General features: G+C 42.7%; 1 protein-coding gene across 1 annotated transcript in view; it reads left to right on the top strand.

The window, feature by feature from the left end:
• Positions 1 to 7,743: 7,743 nt before the first annotated feature.
• Positions 7,744 to 22,746, top strand: part of YBX3 (Y-box binding protein 3) — a 23,543-nt gene continuing 8,540 nt past the window's right edge. Inside the window, exons 1-5 of the mRNA XM_072347228.1 lie at positions 7,744 to 8,049; positions 11,853 to 11,916; positions 13,596 to 13,629; positions 18,381 to 18,470; positions 18,787 to 18,909. Coding sequence (XP_072203329.1) covers positions 7,827 to 8,049; positions 11,853 to 11,916; positions 13,596 to 13,629; positions 18,381 to 18,470; positions 18,787 to 18,909 — 534 coding nt within the window. The 5' untranslated portion in view covers positions 7,744 to 7,826. The remainder of the gene's footprint in view (positions 8,050 to 11,852; positions 11,917 to 13,595; positions 13,630 to 18,380; positions 18,471 to 18,786; positions 18,910 to 22,746) is intronic.

The raw sequence follows: 22,746 nt of genomic DNA, 5'->3' as shown, positions 1-22,746 counted from the left end.
TTCTCTCATCAACCACCAGGGTCTGGGATTCACAGAATCACAGAATCACAGAATGACCTGGGTTGGAAGGGACCTCAAGGATCATGTAGTTCCAACCCCCCTGCCTAGCAGGGCCACCAAACATACGCCTTTACTAGATCAGGTTGCCCAGAGCCCTGTCCAACCTGGTCTTGAACACCTCCAAGGACGGGGCATCCACAACCTCCCTGGGCAGCCTGTTCCAGGACCTAACCACTCTCCTAGTAAAGAACTTCCCCCTAACATCCAACCTAAATCTTCCCTCTTTTAACTTAAAACCATTTCCCCTAGTCCTGCTATTATCAGCCCTTTCGAAGAGTTTGCTCCCCTCCTGGGAGTAAGTTCCCTTCAGGTATTGAAAGGCTGCAATGAGGTCACCCTGCAACCTTCTCTTCTCCAGGCTGAACAAACCCAACTCCCTCAGCCTGTCCTCATAGGGGAGGTGCTCCAGCCCCCTGATCATCTTCGTGGCCCTCCTCTGGACCCTTTCCAAAATCTCCATATCTTTTTTGTACTGAGGGCTCCACACCTGGACACAGTACTCCAGATGGGGCCTCACAAGAGCAGAGTAGAGAGGGACAATCACCTCCCTATCCCTGCTGACCACCCCTCTCCTGATGGAGCCCAGGATCCCATTTGCCTTCCGGATTTGTTCCAGGAATTGTTTGGAAATTGTTTCCTGGGGGAGAGCCCTTTCACTAAAGACAGAGGCAAAGAAGGCATTCAGTATTTCTGCCTTCTCAGCATCCCCCATTACCAGAACACCCCTCTCACTTAGTATGGGGCCCACATTCTCCCTAGCCTTCCTTTTGCTATTAACGTACTTTAAAAAGCCTTTTTTATTATCCTTTATCTCCTTAGCTAGATTCAGCTCCAGGTGGGCTTTAGCCTTCCTGGTCGCATCTCTGCAGTCCCTGACTACATTCTTATATTGTTCCCAAGTGGCCAGACCCTTTTTCCACATATTGTGTACTTTCTTCTTTCTGCAGAGCTTGCACATGAGTTCCTTACTCATCCACGCAGGTCTCCTGGCACCTTTTCCCGACTTCTTAGTCACAGGGACGCACCGATCCTGAGCCTGGAAGAGGAGCCATTTGAATGCTAACCAGCTCTCACAGGCCCCCTTGCCTTCTAGCACCCTGGCCCACGGGATAGCCCCAAGTAGGTCCCGGAGGAGATCAAAGTTGGCTCTCCTGAAGTCCAGGGTAGCAATTCTACTTTTTGTTTTGCTTCCTCCACTCAGGATCTCAAACTCCACCATCTCATGGTTGCTACAACCCAAGCTACCCCCGACTTTTACTTCCTTAACGAGTCCTTCCTTGTTGGTGAGAATAAGGTCCAGCAGCACCCCACCCCGCATCAGTACCTCAACCATAATGTGGTTAGAATACTTGCAAAGTCAGGGTAGAATATAAGGGACCCTGGATTCCCCCAGGTTTATACTCCTATGTTTCACCTCTCTTGCTGTAGCAGAAGACAGTCATGTCCCTTAATGCCCAGGTGGGAAGTGCTCAGCTATTGCAGAGTGATATTGTAACTAGCACAAGCTACAATGCTGAGTGTTTCATTCATTTCACACAATACATGCCTATGCAGTATTCTGCTGCACAAGGCTTTGTTTTGTATAAAATGCACAGCCTGGGCTTCGATCACTGCACTTGTTTAAGGTCCTGGGATTATTTTTCTTTGCTATACTCAATTTGCTAATCCAAACGCTGACCAGACATTACTGTGGACAAATGGGCTCCCAGTTGCTTCCACTGGCTATCTGTACGTCAGCAGGCTGTAGTCTTCACTTTCTCCATGAGCTGTTGTTCAGTTGATAGATCACACCTACTAGTTAATGGGCCTTTGAGGGGAAGCTGAGTTTCAGCAGTTTGTGGGTGATTCTATCTATAAGCTGGTCATTGTGCTTGCAACATTTCTACAAGGAGTCTTGTCTGTTGAGCTAAACTGTTACATTTATTGTACAGATATGTTGACGTTTCCCATGCATCCAAAAAACCTAAGGAGAAAGGTACAAACCATAAGGAAAAATAGATCTCCAAGAAACCATGTAGTGCAGTCTTCTGGGTCTCACTGAAAACAATAGTGTACCAGGACACCAATAAAATCCCTGCATAGAAATGAGAATTCACAAAGCATTTCTATATTACAGGTTAAATCTTAATTATTCCTCGACTTTTACTGCCATCTATTGGTTATGACTGAAAGATTCATCATTGGCCCTTAACCATTTTTCTCTTTTGCACTATGTATGTGAGAGCTACAAGTTTTAATGCAAACACAATTTCTGCTGCACTTGGAAGTTTTGTCTTACTTTCCCACTTAAATCACTTTGATTCCCTGTCGGCTTTTAAGCACAGATATTGAATTACTGGTGGCAAATAATAGTAATAATAATTTTGGCAGGTAGAAATTACTGTGAAATGTTTATTTTCAAAATGTGGATAAAAATATACCACTAAAATTACACAAAAATAACAAAACCACTACAGTTTTCCAGACTCTTAAAGTTCCATAGATGCCAAATATACTTGCTAAGAGCTAAGCTCCTTCTCAAGTAAATAGAAAGGATACTTGTATACTTGCTACCATTACTGGGACCTGGTTCAGAGGAATAGGAGAAAAGTTGTCTCTGAAGAGCAGCTCTGAGAATTGCAGAGGAGAATCACAGAGCTCAAACCTGTAGACACCTTGTTCCTTTCAGCCAACAGCTGGCATTCATCCAGTGTTTTAAAAATGGTAAGTAAAAAACATATATAGAAACAAATCAGCATGACTGTCACCTCATAGTTCAGTGCTTGAGCGAATAGATTCCCCACTTTGATAAAGACCTTCCAGATATACTTAATACTTGGTTAGAAAAACACATTTCATTGTGAATTAATATTAATTTAATATTATTACTTTAGGTAACATTAATCCATGTGACATTGTACGAAGCCTTAGCTGGATAAGTGATAACAGGGAGCATCTAGAAAAAAAGGACTGGAGGAGGAAGCCAATGCAGATTTAGGTAGGGTAGAAGGATGGGTTCTGTATGTGCAGCAAGGAAAAGACACAGAATACTCGTTAGGAGAGAAGCAAAGAATATCTACGTCATTACTAAAAAGTATTCTGAACACAGGCTAGTGAAGCAGCATTTTGCCTTCATCTGCTGTGTCCCAAGGGTATGTTATCTATAAACTGTTCTGGTTCCTTCTAGATTAAAGGACTTACAGGCTATCAATATTTTCTGATAAAGTCATTGTGAGGTATTTTTTCTTAATAGAAATCTTTAATAACAATAAATAAATAAATACAACATCACCTCTCCCTCCTAAAAAAATATAACACCAAGATAACCCAAAGCCAAAGTGGCTGGATTTTGTAGAGTGTCAAACTGACTTTAAACCAATATCAGAGAAGGTGTTTGAGAAGTACCTATTAATTTTACATCAGTTTTCTGTAATCAATATCAGTAATTCAATCCTATACATTTTAGATCCAATCATACACTTCAGGCTGAATCACAAGCCATTTCTTCCACTGACTCAGTGGATCAAACCTTGCATTTTAATGCACATTTCATTTTTTGTTGTTGTTACTGTTGTTACATGAATGCCATAACCTTAAATTTTCAATATGGCAGGTAAAGAGTTCAAATGATCTGCCTGTGGCAGATCATTGTACTAACAATGTTAGGACATCAACACAGGTACCAGATGTAGTGAACATAAGGTCCCAAATATGCTAGCATGTGTGTAAGAGCATACTGTGGGACAAATTCTATCTTGAGTCTGTGGTTTGAATTCACGATTAAAATGCAAGAAGTGTCTTACATTTCCAACTAGACCAGAGAATATGAATGTTTTCCATTTTGAAGTCAGTTCTTCAGCTTTGAATGTCTTTATTTTCCAAAACTAGAATAAAAAGGAGTATTTCTTAACTTGTGCATTTTATGAAACATGTCCCCAGAAAAAAAAATACTGCTTACTATTAAAAAAATATATATACTTATTTGTATTACAGAAAATAATTTCTGTTCACAAAATTATTTGGATAGGCAGTATTTAAATATTACTTTCTGCAACTGTTGAAACAAAACCATTCCACTTCATTGAAAGTCATTTTTCCCCTCATGAAATACATTGCAGAAGTTATTTTACATCCCCAGATATTTCAGCTTCATTTAACACATTTTCTAATTACAAAACTTGTAAGCTCAATCTGCATACCACGTACTATGCAAAATCTTCAGAACTCCCATTTTCCTCCTAGACTCTTCAATAGAAACTGTGGCCTCTGAAAAGCTACTTTATAAACAGAAAATAGTATTCATCTCCACAAATAATCCAATAGACTCAATCTATCTGTTCTAGAATTCTTATGTCACACTACTATAAATTTCCATAACAAAAATCACAAATTGGTTTAAAATCTTTTTTTTTAATAAAGGATGATTTTTTAATCTCTTTTATTATTTATGTTTAAAGCAGTACCTTTCCTACAGCTAGCATGGATTAAGCTAGTTCTGAACAAAGGAATGCAAACACGGAGTTTCAGGTTATAACAGGACTTGAGAGTCAACAATCACGAAAGAGAACACCTGGCGCACGGTGTTAGAACCGCTGCTTGCAACACCAGAGGGCCCGGGTTCGAATCCCCCCTGTGGTGCAAGTGGTAGAACTGCCGCTCTGCTACACTAGAGGGCTCGAATCCCGGGAGTTGGACTCGATGATCTCTAAGGTCCCTTCCAACTTGCACGATACTATGATACTATGATTATAATATTGGTCACAAAAATAACAAAGTACTTTCAAATCAAAAGCAGGTACCTGATGAATCCAAAACATGGAGTGCAGTTCCCTGAGAAGCCCACATGGACCACTGGAAGAATCAGTAACCTGAGGAGAGAAATACTGCACACAGTGAATGATAACCTATGCTCAACAGTGTAAAAGAGCAAGAGAAAAGGTGGGGCTCAAAACCCAACTCTACAAGAAGGGCAGGCTTCCAGCCTGACATGGCAGCCTGAAAACAACTTCACCTGGAGTCAGGATATAAACAACCTTCCCTCAGCATACCCAGGGGCTACCCTGCCCTCCTCAGCCTGTGCACTTCTAGGTAAAGCCAAAAATCTGCTTTGTATAAGCAATAGATGCCATTCAACGTGTCATGACATTTAAGGCATCTTGCCTAGCCTCCATACGAAGATATGAACCTCCTCTGTTCCTGTGCCACATGTCCCAGCCTCATGCAAGTGTTTCAGGTCCCACTCAAACTGTAGAAACAGCAAGCTACTTGAAAAAGAAATATATGTGTTCAAGCAACTACCCAGAATCAGCAGACAACTGAAAACAGTAGCAGTAGTCTCTTTTTGCCTCAGCTCCCTGACTCCAGAATTGTGGTTAAAACACATTCATTAAGTCTTGAGGACGATGGATACATAGCAGTAAAAGCCCTGCAAAATCCCAAAGAAAGGTACAAGAAGAATCATTGAATCATAGAAATATAGAACTACTCTGGTTGGAAAAGACCTTCAAGATCATCATTTCCATCCCCAACCTAACCATAGTACCCTAACTTTAACAACCCTCAGCTAAATCATGTTCCTGAGCACCACATCCAAACATATCAATGATGGTGACTCAACCACTTCCCTGGAGAGCCTATTCCAGTGCTTAACTACTCTTTCAGTAAAGAAGTGCTTCCTGATATCCAATCTAAACTTACCCTGTATAAAGTGACAATAATGTAAAGATGGTAGGAAATATCCAAAAGGTTACTTACAGAAAAAACTCACACATATGGAAGCCTTTGGTCTGCTGAGAAACACTGAGGCACTCTCCACCAAGGAGTGATCTCCAAGAGATGCTACCGCAGTAGTAGTCAGCCCTTAATTGAGGACTAGAGGAGGTGGAGTCAAGCTCCACTCCTTTTGGGAGCACAGCTAAATTACTCTCACCTGTGCTCCCACAGCTGACCTGACACTCGCTTCAGCTGATTAATCAGAGTTTCAGACTGTGATTACCAGTTTCCCATACACCCTGGCACAGCTCAAGGCCGTTTCCCCTCATCCTGTCACCAGTGAGAAGAGACCAACACCTCTCTTGCTGTAAGCACCTTCCAGATATTGGAAGAAAGCAATAAGGTCTCCCCTCAGCCTCCCTTTTCCCAGACTAAAGAGGCCCAGTTCCTTCGGTCTCTCTTCATAGGTCAAATTCTCCAAGCCCTTCACAAGCCTTGTTGCCCTTCTTTGGACCTGCTCCAGAACCTCAGTGTCCTTTCTGTATTGAGATGCCCAAAACTGAACACAGTACTCGAAGTGAAGCCTCACCAATGCTGAGTACAGGGGCAGGATGACTTCCCTAGTCCTGCTCACCACACCATTCCTGACACAAGCCAGGATGCCATTGGCCTTCTTGACCACCCGGGCACACTGCTGGCTCATATTCAGCCTACTGTCCATCAGCACACCAAGGTCCCCTTCCGACAGGCAGCTTTCCAGCCACTCCTCCCCAAGCCTGTAGGGTTGCCTGGGGTTGTTGTGACCAAAATGCAGGATCCGACACTTGGCCCTATTGAAACTCATGCCGTTAACCTTGGCCCATTGATCCAGTCTATCCAGGTCACTCTGTAGCACTTTTCTCCTCTCTGGAAGATCAACACTCCCACTCAATCTGGTATCATCTGCAAACTTACTGAGAATGCACTCAGTCCCCTCATCAAGATCATTAATAAAGATGCTAAATAGAAGTAGTCCCAATAAATTCTGTATCTAATTAAGAAAAGTACAATTATCCCTACTCAAAGGGGGACTGAATTTCAAGCTTAAAAGTAATCTCAATTCTAGTATTTCTTAACTTTTCCTTGCATAACTTTGCAGCTTTTGCAAAATGCAAAAGGACACAAGGCAGAGGCAATAATTAACGATGGCTACATGGCAGCAGAAACATCACCATAAGGACACTTAGGAGGCTGTTCAAAAACTGGGAAGAGCAGGAAAAAAAGACAAGGCAGGAAGGAAGGTGAGAGAGATACAAGCGCAGCTGCGAGGGAAAGAGGCAGCAGTGGGATGAAACTAAGTTCGAGGGGCTGCAAATTTCACCACGGGTAAGTTAAGTAGCAGCGTGGCAAGAAACAGGGGCAACAAAACCAAGGCGCACACACACGCTCACCTCATCTAGACGTTTGTCTCCAACGGAGAGCACGCGAACTCGCGTCCAGAACGAACTGATCCGCCATACAGAGCACGGGGCAGACGCGCGTTCACAGGCACCGCCGCCAGAGCACCGAAGCGGGTTTGTCTACACACGGGTGGGAGCAAGCAGCAACGCACGGCTACGCGCCTACTGACATCTCGGACTCTCGACTGCAGTCGTGCGTATGTATCTATACACAACCCCACGCACAGAGGGTCTACTGCGGGTACCCACACAGACGGGCATGCACGGGCGGCGCTCAGCTCCACACGCGCGCGCACACACACACACACACACACACGCACGCCCCACGCTCGGCGCTCACACCCGCACTCGAGCGGCACACACGGCCACCTGTACACCGCACGGGCACACTCAAGCGCGTACGGCGCGGGCGCCTCACCTCACCGGGGCCGATCCCCACGCCGTCACCCGCTCACTCGGTCCAGCCGCGACCACGGTGCGGCCCCTTTAAATGCTAATGAGGCGGCGCAAGTCCCGGCGCCGGCCCCCGCTGACTGTGTTAAAACTTCGGCGGGGCCATTTTAGGGGCAGTAAGACCCAGCGCGGGCTCGAACAGCAGCTGTTCCGCGCTGTGCGCCCGTCCTGTTACCAACTAACATGAGCGAGGCGGCGGAAATCAGCGCCGCTAGCGGCATGACGCCCGCCGCAGCTGCCCCCGCGCCGCCGTCGCCCCCTGCTGCCGGCTCCCCCCCGGACGTCAAGCCCAAGAGCCCTGTCAGCGGCGCCGCGCCTGGAGCATCGGGCGGCGAGGTGGCACCCGCCGAGTCCGGCTCTGCGACCGCTGCCGCCGCCGCAGGGGAGACGGAGAAGAAAGTGCTCGGTGGGTGCTGGGTGGGTGCGAGGGGTATCGTGTAGCGGCTTCGCGCTCGCCCCACTGCGGGAGGAGGGTTGACGGTGTGTTCGCGCTGTGCCCCGGGCCGGGTGGAGCCACCGCCCGCTTGCAGACTCCCCAGTCCTCCCTCCGTTCCCTGCAGCCGTGAGTCAGGCTGGGCGCGGGGTGGCGGCGGCTTCGGGGGGAGCTGCCAGTGGAGCGGGGCCTGGCTCGCACGCAACTCGGCGCGAAGTTGGGCGGCGGCGCCGCTGCCGGTCGTGCGCGGAGCTGGGGCGCGGCTTCCCACTCCTTATTATACGGGGGCCCCCGTGTCAAGGATTGTCGGGCGGGGACTGCGTGGGCAGCGGAGAAAGCGAGCGCAGCCATGTTGGAGAGCCGCTAGCGGCGGAGCAGGCTTGCCGGCACCTGCTGTGTGGGGTGAGCCCGCGGTTGTGCGGGCTGAGCGTCCCGGCCCCGCCCGGAGCGGTACGGGCGGGCGTGGGGCTACGAGCGTACTGCCGGAATCGGCTGTTGGCAGAGCAAGCGGATATAACCGTGAGCCCGGATCTCTGAAGTCTTGGCTGAACTTCTTTACTCTTAAAGGACGGCAGCTGCTCCAATAATGTCTCTAGGATCTGTTGTTTTTTGTTTGTTTGGTTGGTTTTTTTTGTTTTATTTTTTAACTATTTCTTTTACAGTAGCGAAAGTACCAAATTGCTGTCTCAGTGCTCCAGCCCTGTGCATACCTAATATGTTTTTTTTTCTGCTTAAACTGTAGCTAAACAGGACCAACCTGTTGAAATGGCCTGGATGTAAGTCTACGCTGAAACTGCTCTAATGGAAGCAAGCTACTGTTTGTAACCTATTTATCTTACTTATAATCGACTATTAATAACCACTTAACTTTAAGAGGTTAACAAGACAAAAGTAAAGCTTACTACTAATGCAGAGCCCTGAGCTCCCTGAGCAGCATCTTCTCTTTAGAACTGAAATCTTAATGCAACAGATGCAGGAGCAGGTAAAGACCTCATTGGAACTACAGTGGGAAGCAGCCTAGCAAAGTAGATTAGTGGTATGTTCTTGGTAATAGTTTCATGCAGATCAAGCCCCCACTTCCAACCCAACCCCCTTTTCCTGGAGGGGGCAAAGAGGGAGTGTTTTCCTGGTCTAGTAGGAAAAATAACCCACTGTGGTGATGCTTTTGCAAACTGACCTTGATGTTAGGCAAGCTTTTTCCTTGGATGTGAGGAAATGATGTAATTAAAAGTGGGCTCAAAAGTATGTAGTAGTCTTGTAATAGGTCTTATGGTACAGTGCACTTCAATCTCCTCTCCAAAAGATCACACTGGAAGCAAGGTTTGAGGCTTCCCTAGTGTGTCCGAGTGTCTGACTTCTAGGTATAAGGACAAATCAGCTTTCACGTGCTTTTCACTGCTGAATTAAGGAAAACAAGGCTATTTAAATGTGGGTAGGAGTGGCTTATGATTCCCCTGATATGTGCACAGCATCTTGTAGATCTCTGAGATTTTGCTTGCCAGTGGGATAAGACTCATCACATTAACTGCCTTCTTTGAATTGCCAGTGAAACTGCTTATGGTTTCCTCTGGGCTTGTCCTTCTACCTGCCTGATCTCTCCACTATGACAGCCCAGGCTTAACAACAGCTGTGCTATGATCACATGGAGATCGAGCATAATACTGATGTCTAATGTTCTTACCCTCTTGGTGATGCTTAAGGGGACACTGTTAACACTAATACAGGCGGGGAAATACTACTTGCCTAGTATGCCATCTTAGGAATGTGCTGGGGGCTTCCTTCCTACAGTTGCACAGCTTGTGCAAAAGGAAGAGTGTTGTTCTGTGTGTGCAGATTTCCATTTATCAGCAGCCAACTGGCCATGTAGGATGAATTTTGACTACCTTCCGCTAGTTTTCTGACTCCTCTGAGAGTTTTATGATTGTCAGGCTTCTCATCCTTCTCCTGGTCTGATTGAAGCAGGCCAATGTATTCATGGCTGTTTTGATGGAAGAAAAGAATGATGATAAGGCAATCGGTGGTATTAGCCTTCTTTATTAAAGAAGACTAAAACCCTCAAATTGTCTTCTTCCCCCACTTCTTTCTGTTGACTTGCTCAGTGCAGTGAGCTCTTGCCTGTGTTCTGTACCTTCATAATAGCAACAAGTATCTGGACCTAGCTATGACCTGATGAAACTAAACCTATTATAAGAGTGGTAACTGTTATCCTTCAGTCAATGCTGGGTAGCAAAACTTGGACTTCCCTCATCTTGAAAATGAGGGGAAAGCTGGGAATGGATGCTGTACTAGACACAGCCTTTTTTTCTCTAGTAACAATTATGGTCTTCCATGATTTTGCCTTTAATGAATATAAATGTTTGCTGCTGAAATATGAGCATCTGCCAAAACCTTCACTGAAGTGCGATGCTAAAGCAGTCTGTGGCTTCTTCCAGTAGACCTCAACAACAGTGTAACAGTGGACTTCTACCAGCAAACATTTCTATTGTAGCTGTGTATCTGGAGGATAAGGTCACTTTTTGTCTGTCAGGAAGGTGTGTATGTATGTCAGTGGCAAGACTGCGTAGGGCCAGAGGTCTGTTTAGCTATGCTATTGCCCTGTGAATGTTTAGGGAAGAATACAAAAGAAGGTAATTGTTTCCAGAATGTTTTCTTTTTGCCTCAAGCAGGCTGACTTAGGATTCTGATCTGGAAGCTGTCCCTAGAAGTCTTTTTCCCCTTTAATTGTTACTCTTTTTTTTTTTTTTTTTTTTTTTTTCTCCCCCCTAAGAAAGTTGGCATTTGTCTGACTAGATCCTTTGCAAGTGTCTGCTGGTCAAATTATGCAGTGTGACTGTTTGACTTGGTGTATTACATACAGCACTGCCACACAGTTGCAGTGTAGTAAATAACTGTTATAGATCCCCAAGTTCTCCCTTTCCTGCAGGTCTGGAAAGGGAAAAGCTTGTAGTCCCCGCCCAGTTGCTGACAAGAAAGAGGTTGAACTACCTCCATCACAACTGAGTCCTTCCCACACATTGCCCACGTGTTGGTGGAACAAGTTCCACCAGATCCTTCAAGAAACTACAGTCTGATTTCTACTTAAGATGCGAGTTTGCTATTGTGAGACAAGAAGTTGTCTTCTTTCTCGAAGCTTCAGGGCATATAGTTGATCAGTTTACAGCTGATACTTCATGGAAGAGTTCTGGAGTGAGAAATATAAACATGAAGCAGATGTTGGTTTTTGTTTAGAGTGAGGTTTACGACGCAAGAGAGAGATCGTGCATAAAAATAAACATGTGCTGCCATTCTCATGTGAGATTGTTGGATGGTCTCTGCCATACTGCTTCTTCAGCCAGCTCACATTTCCAAGGAAGAAGAAAGGAGGGATGTTTGAGTGAAAGACTGCTTCTAAACAGGTTCTTTCTGCTAGATGTGAAAAACATACAACTACTGAGCTAAAGAGAACATGTGACTGGCAGTCACCAGAGGTTTAAAGGTTCATTTCTTGTTTCTGGAATAAGAAAAAAAAAAAAATGGAGATGGAAAATGAATGGCTGACTCTATGTAAAATAAGGGTGGACTTGATTGTAGATGGTGGAAGCTACCATGCAGCAAGTGGAAGCAATACTTCCTGCTACTGCATTGGTATAAACTGAAATGGAGTTGAAAGTACACCTGTAGCATTAAGGAAGGAGACAATGTCTGGTTTGAGACATCACATGCAGATATAAAAGCGTTTTTGTGACACTTTTGTATTATTATTGATTATAGTAATTATGTTTGAACTATTTTTCCAGCAACAAAAGTTCTTGGCACGGTCAAGTGGTTCAACGTCAGAAATGGATATGGCTTTATTAACAGGTATGTTTAAATTGGTGGCCATGCATATACTGTATAAGGACTCATTATATGGATAATATACTGTGTGTTATTGGTTCAAACAGTGACCAAAAGAGCTGACTGCAAGCTTGTGTACTTAGTGGTCAGGCATTCAGTAAACTTGAGTTTCCTCTGAGGTGGTCCTTTGCCCAGTGGTATGTGTGGGGTAGAAAATATAGAATGTTAAATTCAGTACAAATTTGGTCTATTAATTACTTTTCATGTTTACTCATGCTACAATTCTAATGAGTTGTATTACAGATAGATATATAGATAGCTATTATATCTATAATATGCTGTCTTATCTTTCATCACTATGTGGCTTTAAGGTATGAGGAAGACTGGAAGTTGAGGGGAAATATTTGTGGCTAAAAATCTAGTGTGTTAAGATGTTAGTCAAAATAACTAAGTACATCTGATATTTATTTATTTATTTATTTCCCAATATCATATAACTGAAAGTATTTTAGGCCTGGGTTTGCAGATCTTTTGGTTTTTGTTTTTGTTTTATTGTTGTGGTTTTTTTTCCTCTCTAAACATAAATGAGCATCTGAGTGGCACCAGTAATAGTCAGCTGTAAGAGGCTGTTTGTCACACCTCCAACTTCCGGTTCATGAGACCCATGCTTAGCTGCAGGGAACTCTGACTTTTAAGGCTGGAATATCTGTTGAGGGGCTTAAATGTATGATTTATGAGAAATGGTCCCTGCATAGTGAACACTTAGTAGACTCATAGTATTGCTTGGGTTGGAAGGGGCCTTAAAGATGTTGAAGTTCTAACCCCCCTGCTGTGGGCAGGGTTACCAGACTGTAGGTCACATCTTGCGAGACACGTACTTCTTTTCCTGCAAGCCCCTGAAATGCTACGTAGCAGGCAGGTCTGGGTTAGTTGAACACTAGAATGGGGTAGAAGAGTCCTGTTTTGTGGATCTGAAGCTCACAAAGCTGAAGTTACTTATTCCAAGCATAGCAAGGTTAGAATGATATTATCTTCACAAAGCCTTTGTGAAGGATGTACCTGCTCCTTCTACAGAGAACTGAGTGAACATACTAGACTGTTGAATCTAGGTTTTTCCTGTTGTGTCAGTTCTGTATCTTCATACATCTTCAGGTTTTACATGCGGGAGGCTGAACTGGCTGGTGTAATCTAGACAACCATATGAGTTGTTTTCTGGCTCTCTCACCAGTGGATGCTCTTAGCACCTTGTGCAGGGTTGCTTTAAGCTTCACTGAAAGGAGAGTTATTAACAGCTGTGGCCAGTCCTGTTGGTAGTGTTGCTTGACCTCTGGGATAACAGATCAGGTTGCAGGCACTGTGGAGGTTCTGGGAGTTGGGGTAGTGGTACAGTGAAAGGCAAGTAGTCCAGTCATTACTTATTCAGTCTCTTGTTTCAACACAAAACACTTCCCTATGAATTATGGGGCACCTCCCTCCCTCCTGTTCCCTCACTTCTCTGAAGAATGAGAAGTTCTTACTGCTATTAAAGGTAGGATCCTGGAAAAGTCAGACTGGGGTCTTGATAGCATAGCCTAATACAGAATGTGTGGAATCCAGGCGATGTTTGATGGGCTGGTGGAAGGGAGGCCTTACTTGTGAAGTCAGAGATCTCTATTTAAGTCTGTTAGTCTGAACTCTTATGACTTGTTACTTTCTGTTTGCAGAAATGATACCAAAGAAGATGTGTTTGTTCATCAGGTAAGAGTGTGGTATTTGTAGCTAAAGATAAATGTTGTCCTTGGCCTACAATAGGCTTCTAGTGTAACTTTTAGAACTCCTGGTTCACTGGGGTCAGCTTACCTTGACTGCTTCTTAAAATATTTACTTCAGATATCTCAAGTTGGCATGCATGTGTTTCAGGGAGGAATACAAGGGTGTGTTTTCTTCCTCTCTCAAAGTCATATTTGAAGGAGTAGATACTGCAGACCTTCATGCTGTCTTGTGTGTGTCTGCCTTAATTTGAACATTAAAGCTCCACCTGCACCCAGAGATGGTTTTTACCTGTCTTTCCCCCCCATTTCCTCTACTTTGTCATTTTTCTCCTGTGTCTTGTTTTTTCCCACCATCTTAATCTGTGCGTCTGTTCTGTCTGCCCTTCCTAGTATTGGAGAGAAAGTGATCTGGCCTGGCTTTTGACCAGGTTGGGTTGCCATCAGCTGTTGCTGTGTGAGGCAGCTGTTCTTGAGAAGAAGGGATGGAAGCCTGTGTGCTGAGTGTGCCCAAGGAGGGAGAGGCTGCCAATCAGCCTGCCATTGGCTAACCTTCTGTGAACTGTTGGTAGGCTGTTCTAAGTTTATATCACGAGCCTTGGGTCACAGACAACTTGTGGGAAGGCTGAGGATGCTGCCTGCATTCTGATGCTAACTGATTGGCTGGCTTAGATCTGCTTTTGCATCATCTAAAGCTATAGCAACAAATGAAATACTGCACTTTGAGCTTGTCTCGTATGAAAGATCTGCTGCCTATGTGATTGTTAAAATCCCAAGATTCCTCTGTAGCATGAAAGTGACAGAATCTCCATGAAATATAACTGGTGAACTTACCCTCAGAGTTGGTCACTGAGGAAAGAGGGTGTGTGTGTGTAGTTAAAATTGCTGCTGAATGCCAAGTTAGTCATGAAGCCACAAACTAAACTAAACATCATAACTGTTTCTTGTCATAACAAGGGGTTTAGACTCATTATCCATAAAATGGATGAAACTGAGTAAGACTAGTGCCTGGAACAACTGAAGGTAGTGCCAGTCCATGTTCTCAGTATGCATTCCTAGTTGAGTTAGTAGACTAGTAGTGAGAGCTCTTGATTCGTATATGAATGCCTCAAGAGGTCTTAATAAACAAATCTCTAACAGTCCCTTTGCTTTGACAACCATATGTTCTGTGCACACTGATTCAGATGCATATCAACAGCACAGTGGCATTGTATCTAGAAAAAGGTACACAAAATTTCTTGTAGTAAAACCTATTTTGCATAGATAGCATTATAAAACTGCCTTGAAAACAAGGTGTCTCTGAGATTTGTGTGAGGACATCCAGCTGTCCTTCTGATGACAAAAATGACACAGAGCATCATTTTCTATGGGAAGACTGTGTGGAGGCTTCAAAAACAATGAAGGCCAGCAGCAAGCTACTGTCTATGCTGTTTCATCATGTGTGGAGTTGTTTGTAAACTGGTGGTGGAACTTTGATTTCTTTTCCACCACAAAAAATGAGATGCTCTAGACACAAACACTAAAGCGAAACTAGCTTGATGTTTTAGAAATACTACATGGCATGCAAGCTCACATCAAATATAACTTGTTTGTAGGCTCTGTGTGATAGAGTAGGTTCTCCCAAATGCAGCCTGCCTCAGCTGCAATCACATATTCTGAAGTTTCTTAGTTTTGAGTTGTTTTAATACACAGTAGCAGGAAGTGAGGGTGTAAAGGGGTGATATGCCTTATTTTTCCTCCCATAATTTGCTGGAAGGAGATCCTTGATCATGGGGCCTTGTGGCCATTGCTCAGTGTTGGAGAGCCCTTCTTGGGTGGGGAGCCAGATCTGATGGGCTGTGAGGAAGGAGAATGAGTCCTACAGACATTCTGCTGAGAGCTCCCCTGTCTTTGGTTAGTGCATGTGCAGCTCCTCCTCTACTTCCCCTACACCCAGCCTGGAATGGGCTGGATTACAGAGCTAATCCTTTAAGAATAAGGTTGACCTAGTTAAACAGAGACCACCCCCCTCCACTGCCCATGTGTACACACACAGAAGGGAACAGCCTGGTCTCATGATCAGGATAGGGGGTTAATTCTCAGTGTATGGCTATTGGATGCTATCTATAAACTGAGCACAGATTAAAATGCTTTTCGCTTTAGGACATGCATAGCTTGCTTTGAATTAACCCTTTGTCTTGCAGAGGACCCAAACAGTAGTATGGTGAAGAGAGAGTCTTGCTTGGCTTTGTCTTGCTTGCATCTCTGTGCAGTTGACTTGTGGAGTGTGTTGGGGTGTCTTGCAGTTTAACCCTATTAGAAGTATGTGTAGCCAGAGAAGTTAAACTTAATGAGAGAGACTTGGAATCAAGAAGCAGCAAAGAGGAAGCTAGTGCAGTGAATGAGATAAATGGCTTTCTTTTTCTTGTCTGAACTGATCTGTTTTCCTCTTACGTTATAGTGCTTATAGTGCAGCCTAATATAGATGTATCAGTAACTGGTGTGGCAGATCATGGCTTTTACTGTAACTGTACCGGATGTAAACACGATGTGATATTGTGTGTGGAAGGAACTTTTCCAAACAGAGTACTGAACTAACTCTGAAGTCTGTCATAGCCTTCTGTTCATTGGTGTCCCTTTGGAAAAGATCTTAGCACCGAGCAATAAACTGTGTCAATACAAATAATCTGTCCCTTGAATCAGGGCCCTGAAGGATGGTGATGAGCAGCAGCAGGAAGAACAGTATTCTCTTCTCCCTGGGCATACAGTGTGGAAGTCTTTTCACCAAGCCTAAAGTTCAGGCCTCTAAGCATCTTACTTCTTCAGTGTATACCTACTACTGGTGTAGCAGTAGCAGAATCATAGTTTCTACTCTGAATTCTGGGATGTACTCTGAATTATTCCTGGTTGCCTTCATAAAATGAACCAAGTCTACCAAGTGGTAGCTTCTGTCTCCTATTCAGTTGCAAATCTAAATTCTGAAGTCTCTATATGCAAGTTTGAAATAGTAGTTGTGAAGTCCTGCTGAATTCATCTTCCTTTACTTTTCTTATTTATCTGAAGTATGCCCTTTGCTGAAAGGAGATCTTATAGTTCTCTACTCCTCCCCCTTTGCAAGAAAGAAGACTTGAAAATACAACTTCTTGACATGTCAAAGCACAAGTCTATTGAGGTCATTCCAATTATTTCAATACAAGTAGTAGTGGAATAATTAAACCCTTAATCTACAGTAAGACAACAATTTTAGTATTAATATTTCTCGCTTATTGAAAAGCTAGCACTTCCAGATGGTTTTAGTAATGTGCTGTTACTAAAAATTTAGCAGGAAAGCAAGTTGTCTCTCTTGGAGAGTGGGAGTCTGCATGTTGTGTTGTTTCCCAAAAGAATGTACTTGAGCAGTTCATTCTGTTCCTGTATCAGAAAAATTCTTGGATTGTTATTTTGCTTTGGTATCAATACTGCCTATGCAGTTCTTCAGGGACACTGCAGGGTACAGAGAATAACTGTCTAGGTGTGCAGCTGCAGTGCTACAAGGACATGTAGGCCTATTGCCTTAAAGGAAGGGGGGGTGGTTTTTCATCAACAAATAAAAGTATGTTTTCTAAACTGGTCAAGCTGAGCTTAAACTGACTAGAATTTTTCATTTGGTACTTCAGTAGCCTAAAATATTCCCCACTGTTGATAAGTGACTATAGTTGCCATGCACTGGCAACAACTGGATAATCTTCATTTGGCCTGCTTTTTGTAAACTGCAGATGACTTTTTCTGTTTTTACCTTGCACCCCATCTCTGAAGTGGGATTTGTGTACTTCTAAGTTTTAGATCTATACCTGCCTCATTTATGCTAACAAGACACTTGTATCAGGAAACTTGAAGTATATTGGTCTTTAATTGAAGCATACTTCAGTAAAAAGAAAAATCAAATGCTGGCTTGACATATTGGCATCTTGAGAGTACGTGTTGTTTAGTGTTCTTCAGTCTCTTACGTTTGTAAACCTGTACTTAATGAGCTGATAGTAGCCTTGTCTTGCTTTGCCTTGCCTAATGCATTTTAGGAATCTGGAAGCATGCCTCCAACTGGAAAGCACTCTAGAATGATTTTTTTCAGCCTATCAACAGTGTGTTTCTGTGAGTTTAGGGATTGAAAGTAATACCAACTGGATCTAAATGATGTTGTTAATAACGTTTTAGTGTTTGTCTGAAAGATGTCTGAGGTAATCTGTTCTAGTACTGTTTCCCTGTGTTTGGTAGGGACTTGCTTAACTTTCTGGGTTCTCCCTTACAGTGCTTAGGTAAAATGCTTGTTTCTGTTATTTTAGAGTTGAAGTAATTCTTCTTTAGTTACCATGAATTACTAAAATACCTTGTCACTGATGGCACCTCCTCCAAAATGCTCTTGATTTTTAAGTTCTTCGTGTTCAGTATGTCTTGTAATCATTTCTGCAGTTGCTATCTTGGTAGAGCATGCAGGTAATAAAAAAATTTCATCCAGAATTGTCCAGATATGCAGTAGGCTTGAGAGAAGGAATCTTGGGGTGACAGCTGCTTTGTAAGCTCACAAATATTGAGGGAGTAAATTCTGACTTGGTAAAGAGGAAACAATGTGAGAAGAGATCTATGTATTTTATGTGTTCTGTTGTGGTGGCTGATCATCTGGTATGTGGATTTTTAGACTGTAGCAGAAAGATTATTCTTTCCTCATCTATGAGGCTTTGAGGGTGTAAAGTGAACTAATGTATCTTCCTGTATCTTTATTTAAAGACTGCTATAAAGAAGAACAACCCACGGAAGTATCTGCGCAGTGTTGGTGATGGAGAGACTGTAGAATTTGATGTGGTCGAGGGAGAGAAGGTGAGATTACCGAGGCATAGAGGTATAATCCCATGGAGTTCTCAGTATTCTTCTGAGATGTAACACCAGTTTTGCTTTATATCTAGTCTTTTTAATGTATTAATATCTGGAGTGAATGGCACTCAAATTCTCACTCTGTATCATCAGAATTATAAATAACAGGCCTGCTTTTGCACTACCTGTGATGAAGGAATCTCTATAGCTAGGAAATAATGTTTATGCATACAAGCTTCATGTTTTATCTTCCTTCCCATTCTTGCTGTACTTGGATCTTCTCTTGCATACCCATGGCTTATTTTTTTTTTTTGTCTTCCAGGGTGCAGAAGCAGCTAATGTCACTGGGCCAGATGGAGTCCCTGTAGAAGGCAGCCGCTATGCTGCAGACCGTCGCCGCTACCGACGTGGCTATTTTGGCAGACGCCGTGGACCACCTCGAAGTGTAGGTTTAATTTTTATTTATTTTTCAACAATGGTCACTTTACCTCCACTGTAATTCTAGTTTTCTCAAGAGAAGGATCTACAGGTTCAACTTAAGTTGTGAGTGTTCTTCAGTAATAATCTGGCTTTTTCCAGCATGTTGCTGATGTTGTCAGTGATAGCTCTGTTACTGGGTGTCTTTATTTTCATCCCATTCTAGAACTGTCTTAAGTATCTTTTTGAGTGTTAGGATATCTGCTTGTTGAGAAATAAGACACCTATGCAGTTAACCATGCCCTTTACATGAAGCAATAGGAAATATTCATACTGCATAAAGTAAGCATCGCGACAATCACTTGTGAAGGTTGACTGGAGAAACTTTTTTGTTTAAAAGCTCATTGTTTTTGTATGGTGCAGTAGTAGTTTGACAGACTAGTTGCTACTCTTAACACAGTGTCCCTTCATAGTACTGTCTGCAGCAGTGCAGTATAAGAATGCATTTTTCTCTTTGAACAGAGATGTTATAAACATGTAGTGTGTAGGTTTGGAAAGCTTTCCTGTGAGATTTTGCAGAGGGAAGTCTAAATAAGTGATGTGTGTCTGTAATTCTGGCAGTTACTATTATGTGTTATACTTTTGCTGCATTTGTGCCTGTAACAATTCAATGACTTGAATGTAGTGCAGGTTTGACAGTGTGTGTGTGTGTGTATATATATATATATATATTTTAACAGTTGAGTCTGATCTTTTACAGGAGTATGTGGTGATCTAGTATGAAAATCTTGCTTTACCCAAGCAACATACCTCTCCATTTTGTTCCGTGGCATTGTCAGTATAGAGGCATCCTTCCTTATAGCCTAGCTGTTGATGCTTGTCTATTGAAGTCTTTTAATGCTGTAAGGTACCACCAAACTTTAAATAACATGAAAGATGTTCTTTCTGAATGAAGCCCTGGAGACTGCTAGAAGTTGGTGGTAGTAGCTGATACTTTATTACTGAGTGTGTCTCTGTAGGGATAGTTTGCAATTTATACTTTCATTCCATGCAGCGGAGAGCTAAGAGTTTTGTTGGTGAGCTAATAAACTAAAAATGAGGAATGTCAGTTAGCGATGTTCTTGTATCAATTCTGCTTCCTCTTGCTCTCCTGTAATGAGTATCTCATTCAACTGTCTAGTGAATGCTTTAGCTGATGGTATTTATATTGTCTGGGACCCGCTTCAGATTTTAAAGGAGCAAACATATCTGGGCTTTGCCTGAAGATTGATTGTGTGAGGCTTGTTTCAGGCATAGGGAACATTTAGTCTCAAGGTTCTCGCACAGAACCATTTTCTCTTGGATATCTGGTGGAAATTCCTGCAGATGGAGCTCTGACTTACATGTAACAGTGTAACTTAGATTCCAGTACTTGGTGTAAGAGGGGGAGCAAAATTATGTTATCGTGTCATTTTCCTTACACTTGCTTATATCCAAATCCTCAGACTGGTACCCAAAACACAGCAGACCTCAATGTTTTTGTCTGGGGTCTGGAAATTTTAAGAGACATTATTATTATTTTATATATAAATATTATACATATTAAAAATTAGAAGCAACTGGTCTTCTTCAGCAATCCATGATTCTGGAAGAATTATAACCTTCAAAGTGTGCTAGTGATAACAGCTCATGAAGTTTCTTTTGTCTTCCTCTTCAGTTCAAGATTCCTCTGAGTGTCCAGCCTGCCCAACAATGTCTTGATTGTTCCTTTAGATTTGGTGTCATCTGTGAGCTTAAAAGTAGATTTTGTTCCACTGTCAAAGATGTTGGAGATCTTACAGTACTATGTCTGCCTTCAACAGATAACCAAATAAACTCATGACTGCGATAACTTAATAGTGGCCGGTTCCTTGAATGCTCTTAAATGCATGCTGTCTAATCACATAAGCTTGGGTGTGTATGATTTGCTTAAGTGATACCTCACTCACAGTGAAGAGCGCAGTCAAGAGTGCTGTTTCAACACTCTTCACAGTTATGCCTGCTGAGCTCTGTGCAAATTCCTTTGGGCCATTCTTGCACTATCAGCTAGTTGAGGACTGACCAGTTCTGCTGGGATTTCTTACCAGCCTGTTGATTAGCTGCCTGAACAAATCAAAGCTCCACTTTAGTGAGATCTTGTTAGGGATGCCAAAGGGCTCTCTGCTGGGACTGCCTCTGAGTTGTCCTAGTGTAGGTCAATGAAACCACTCACTTACCCAAATCTTGCTGTGTCTTGTGTGCTTGCTTTTGATCAATTGCTTGTAGACTGAATTAGCTGAAGCAATTAGCATTTATTTTTGGAAATTTCTTGCATCAATTAACATAACTCTTCATTTGGCAGCTGCAGTTCTACTGTATTTCAAAAGAAGCTTCTCTTTAATGAGACCTCCTTCTGTTCTGATTTGCAGAGGGGTAGGAAAGTTAGCAATGTCTGAGCTGCAGGGTACCATTCACAGAGAATAAAGGTGGTGCCTCTCTCTGTGAGTCCTGCAAAATAGTTAGATGGAAATAACTCTACTTCTGAGACTTAAACTTAAGTTACTGATGCTACGCTCAGCCTTCTATGTCTAAAGAATGTTTCCTTGTTTATAGACAACTGTTGCACACTTCAAGGAATAGATTTCACTGTACTTAGACCTGTTGCACAGTACATCTTCTGATGTACTGGGCTACAAAGGCAAAAGGTTTTTCCACAACTCAGTTGCCACATTGCTCATACTGTTTACTAAAGGGGGGGGGGGGGGAGGAGTAGGGGGGAAAGAAGTGGGGGGAGGAAAATTTAATGCTGTAGTTTATGGATTGTAATAATGTTCAGCTTTAATATGTTGAGGTGACTTCCAGCCTCCTTGAACTTGTAACTGATGTTAGTTAACTCCAGTCCAACCTTCTAGCCAAGCAAGACCTATTTCTCCTTACTTAATTCTATGGGCTTTAAGTGCTAGATGCTGTTTTGTTAGCCATGCTAGCTCAAGTGTGTCTGTAGTCTAGACATAACTAACTTGACCTATTTTTGAGTATACAGTATGAATTTCTTCAAGAGTGAAGAGAACCTTCAGCAGCCTGAGGCTTTTAACCAACTATAATGGACTTTTATTTGAACTGTGTGGGGAGTTCTGTGGAATATGGGACTTTGTATCGAAATCTTCTTTAATTTCGTTCTCTGAAGAGGCTGCAGTCTTCCACAAGCTGTGGTAGTGTAGACATGACATGGAGCTGTAATCAGAATACTATTACAGGCAATGGATCATGAAATAACCTTGAATTGGTGATATCCTCTTAAGTACTGTGTGCATTACTGACAAAAGAAGTTATACACATAGATCAGGTAAAAATTTCTTGGGAAAGATTTTAAAGGCTGATACTCTCACTATTGAGAGAATGTGAAAACATGAATACTAATGTATAAAAGTTAGAGAATGATTTGAAGAAATTTAAGAACTAATGAGTAAAATTGAAGATGGGTGGAAAAAAATTCCTTGGGGTTACAGTAAATGCTTAAAGACATTCTGTTCAGGGGAGGGATTAAAACTTGGTGTCTTTGTGGGATAGTACAGCATGCTTACCTATTTTGGTAGTCTTCAGAGGGAAGTGTGTGAGAAGCTGACATTTCTTTACATCCATCTCTAAGGATGACATGGAGTATTACTAAAAGGTAGTATGTAGAGTTAGAAGGCTTCAGTGGAGAATGTTAAGTATATCATGTAGTTGATCATGCATGTGCTGGGAGTTTGGTGCTTTTAATAGTACAGATGAAGTTTTTGAAGTAAATGAATATAATTTATTGTCAGTATAATAAAACTATCTCAAAGCTTAGGTTCTGTTTTCTGGTTAAACTGTATTTAGTGAC

The sequence above is a fragment of the Excalfactoria chinensis genome, chromosome 1 (assembly GCF_039878825.1).
Source record: "Excalfactoria chinensis isolate bCotChi1 chromosome 1, bCotChi1.hap2, whole genome shotgun sequence".
In the NCBI taxonomy this organism is placed as follows: Eukaryota; Metazoa; Chordata; class Aves; order Galliformes; family Phasianidae; genus Excalfactoria; species Excalfactoria chinensis.
The sequence above is the reverse complement of the archived record's forward strand: the minus strand, read 5'-3'. Positions and strand labels throughout refer to the sequence as shown.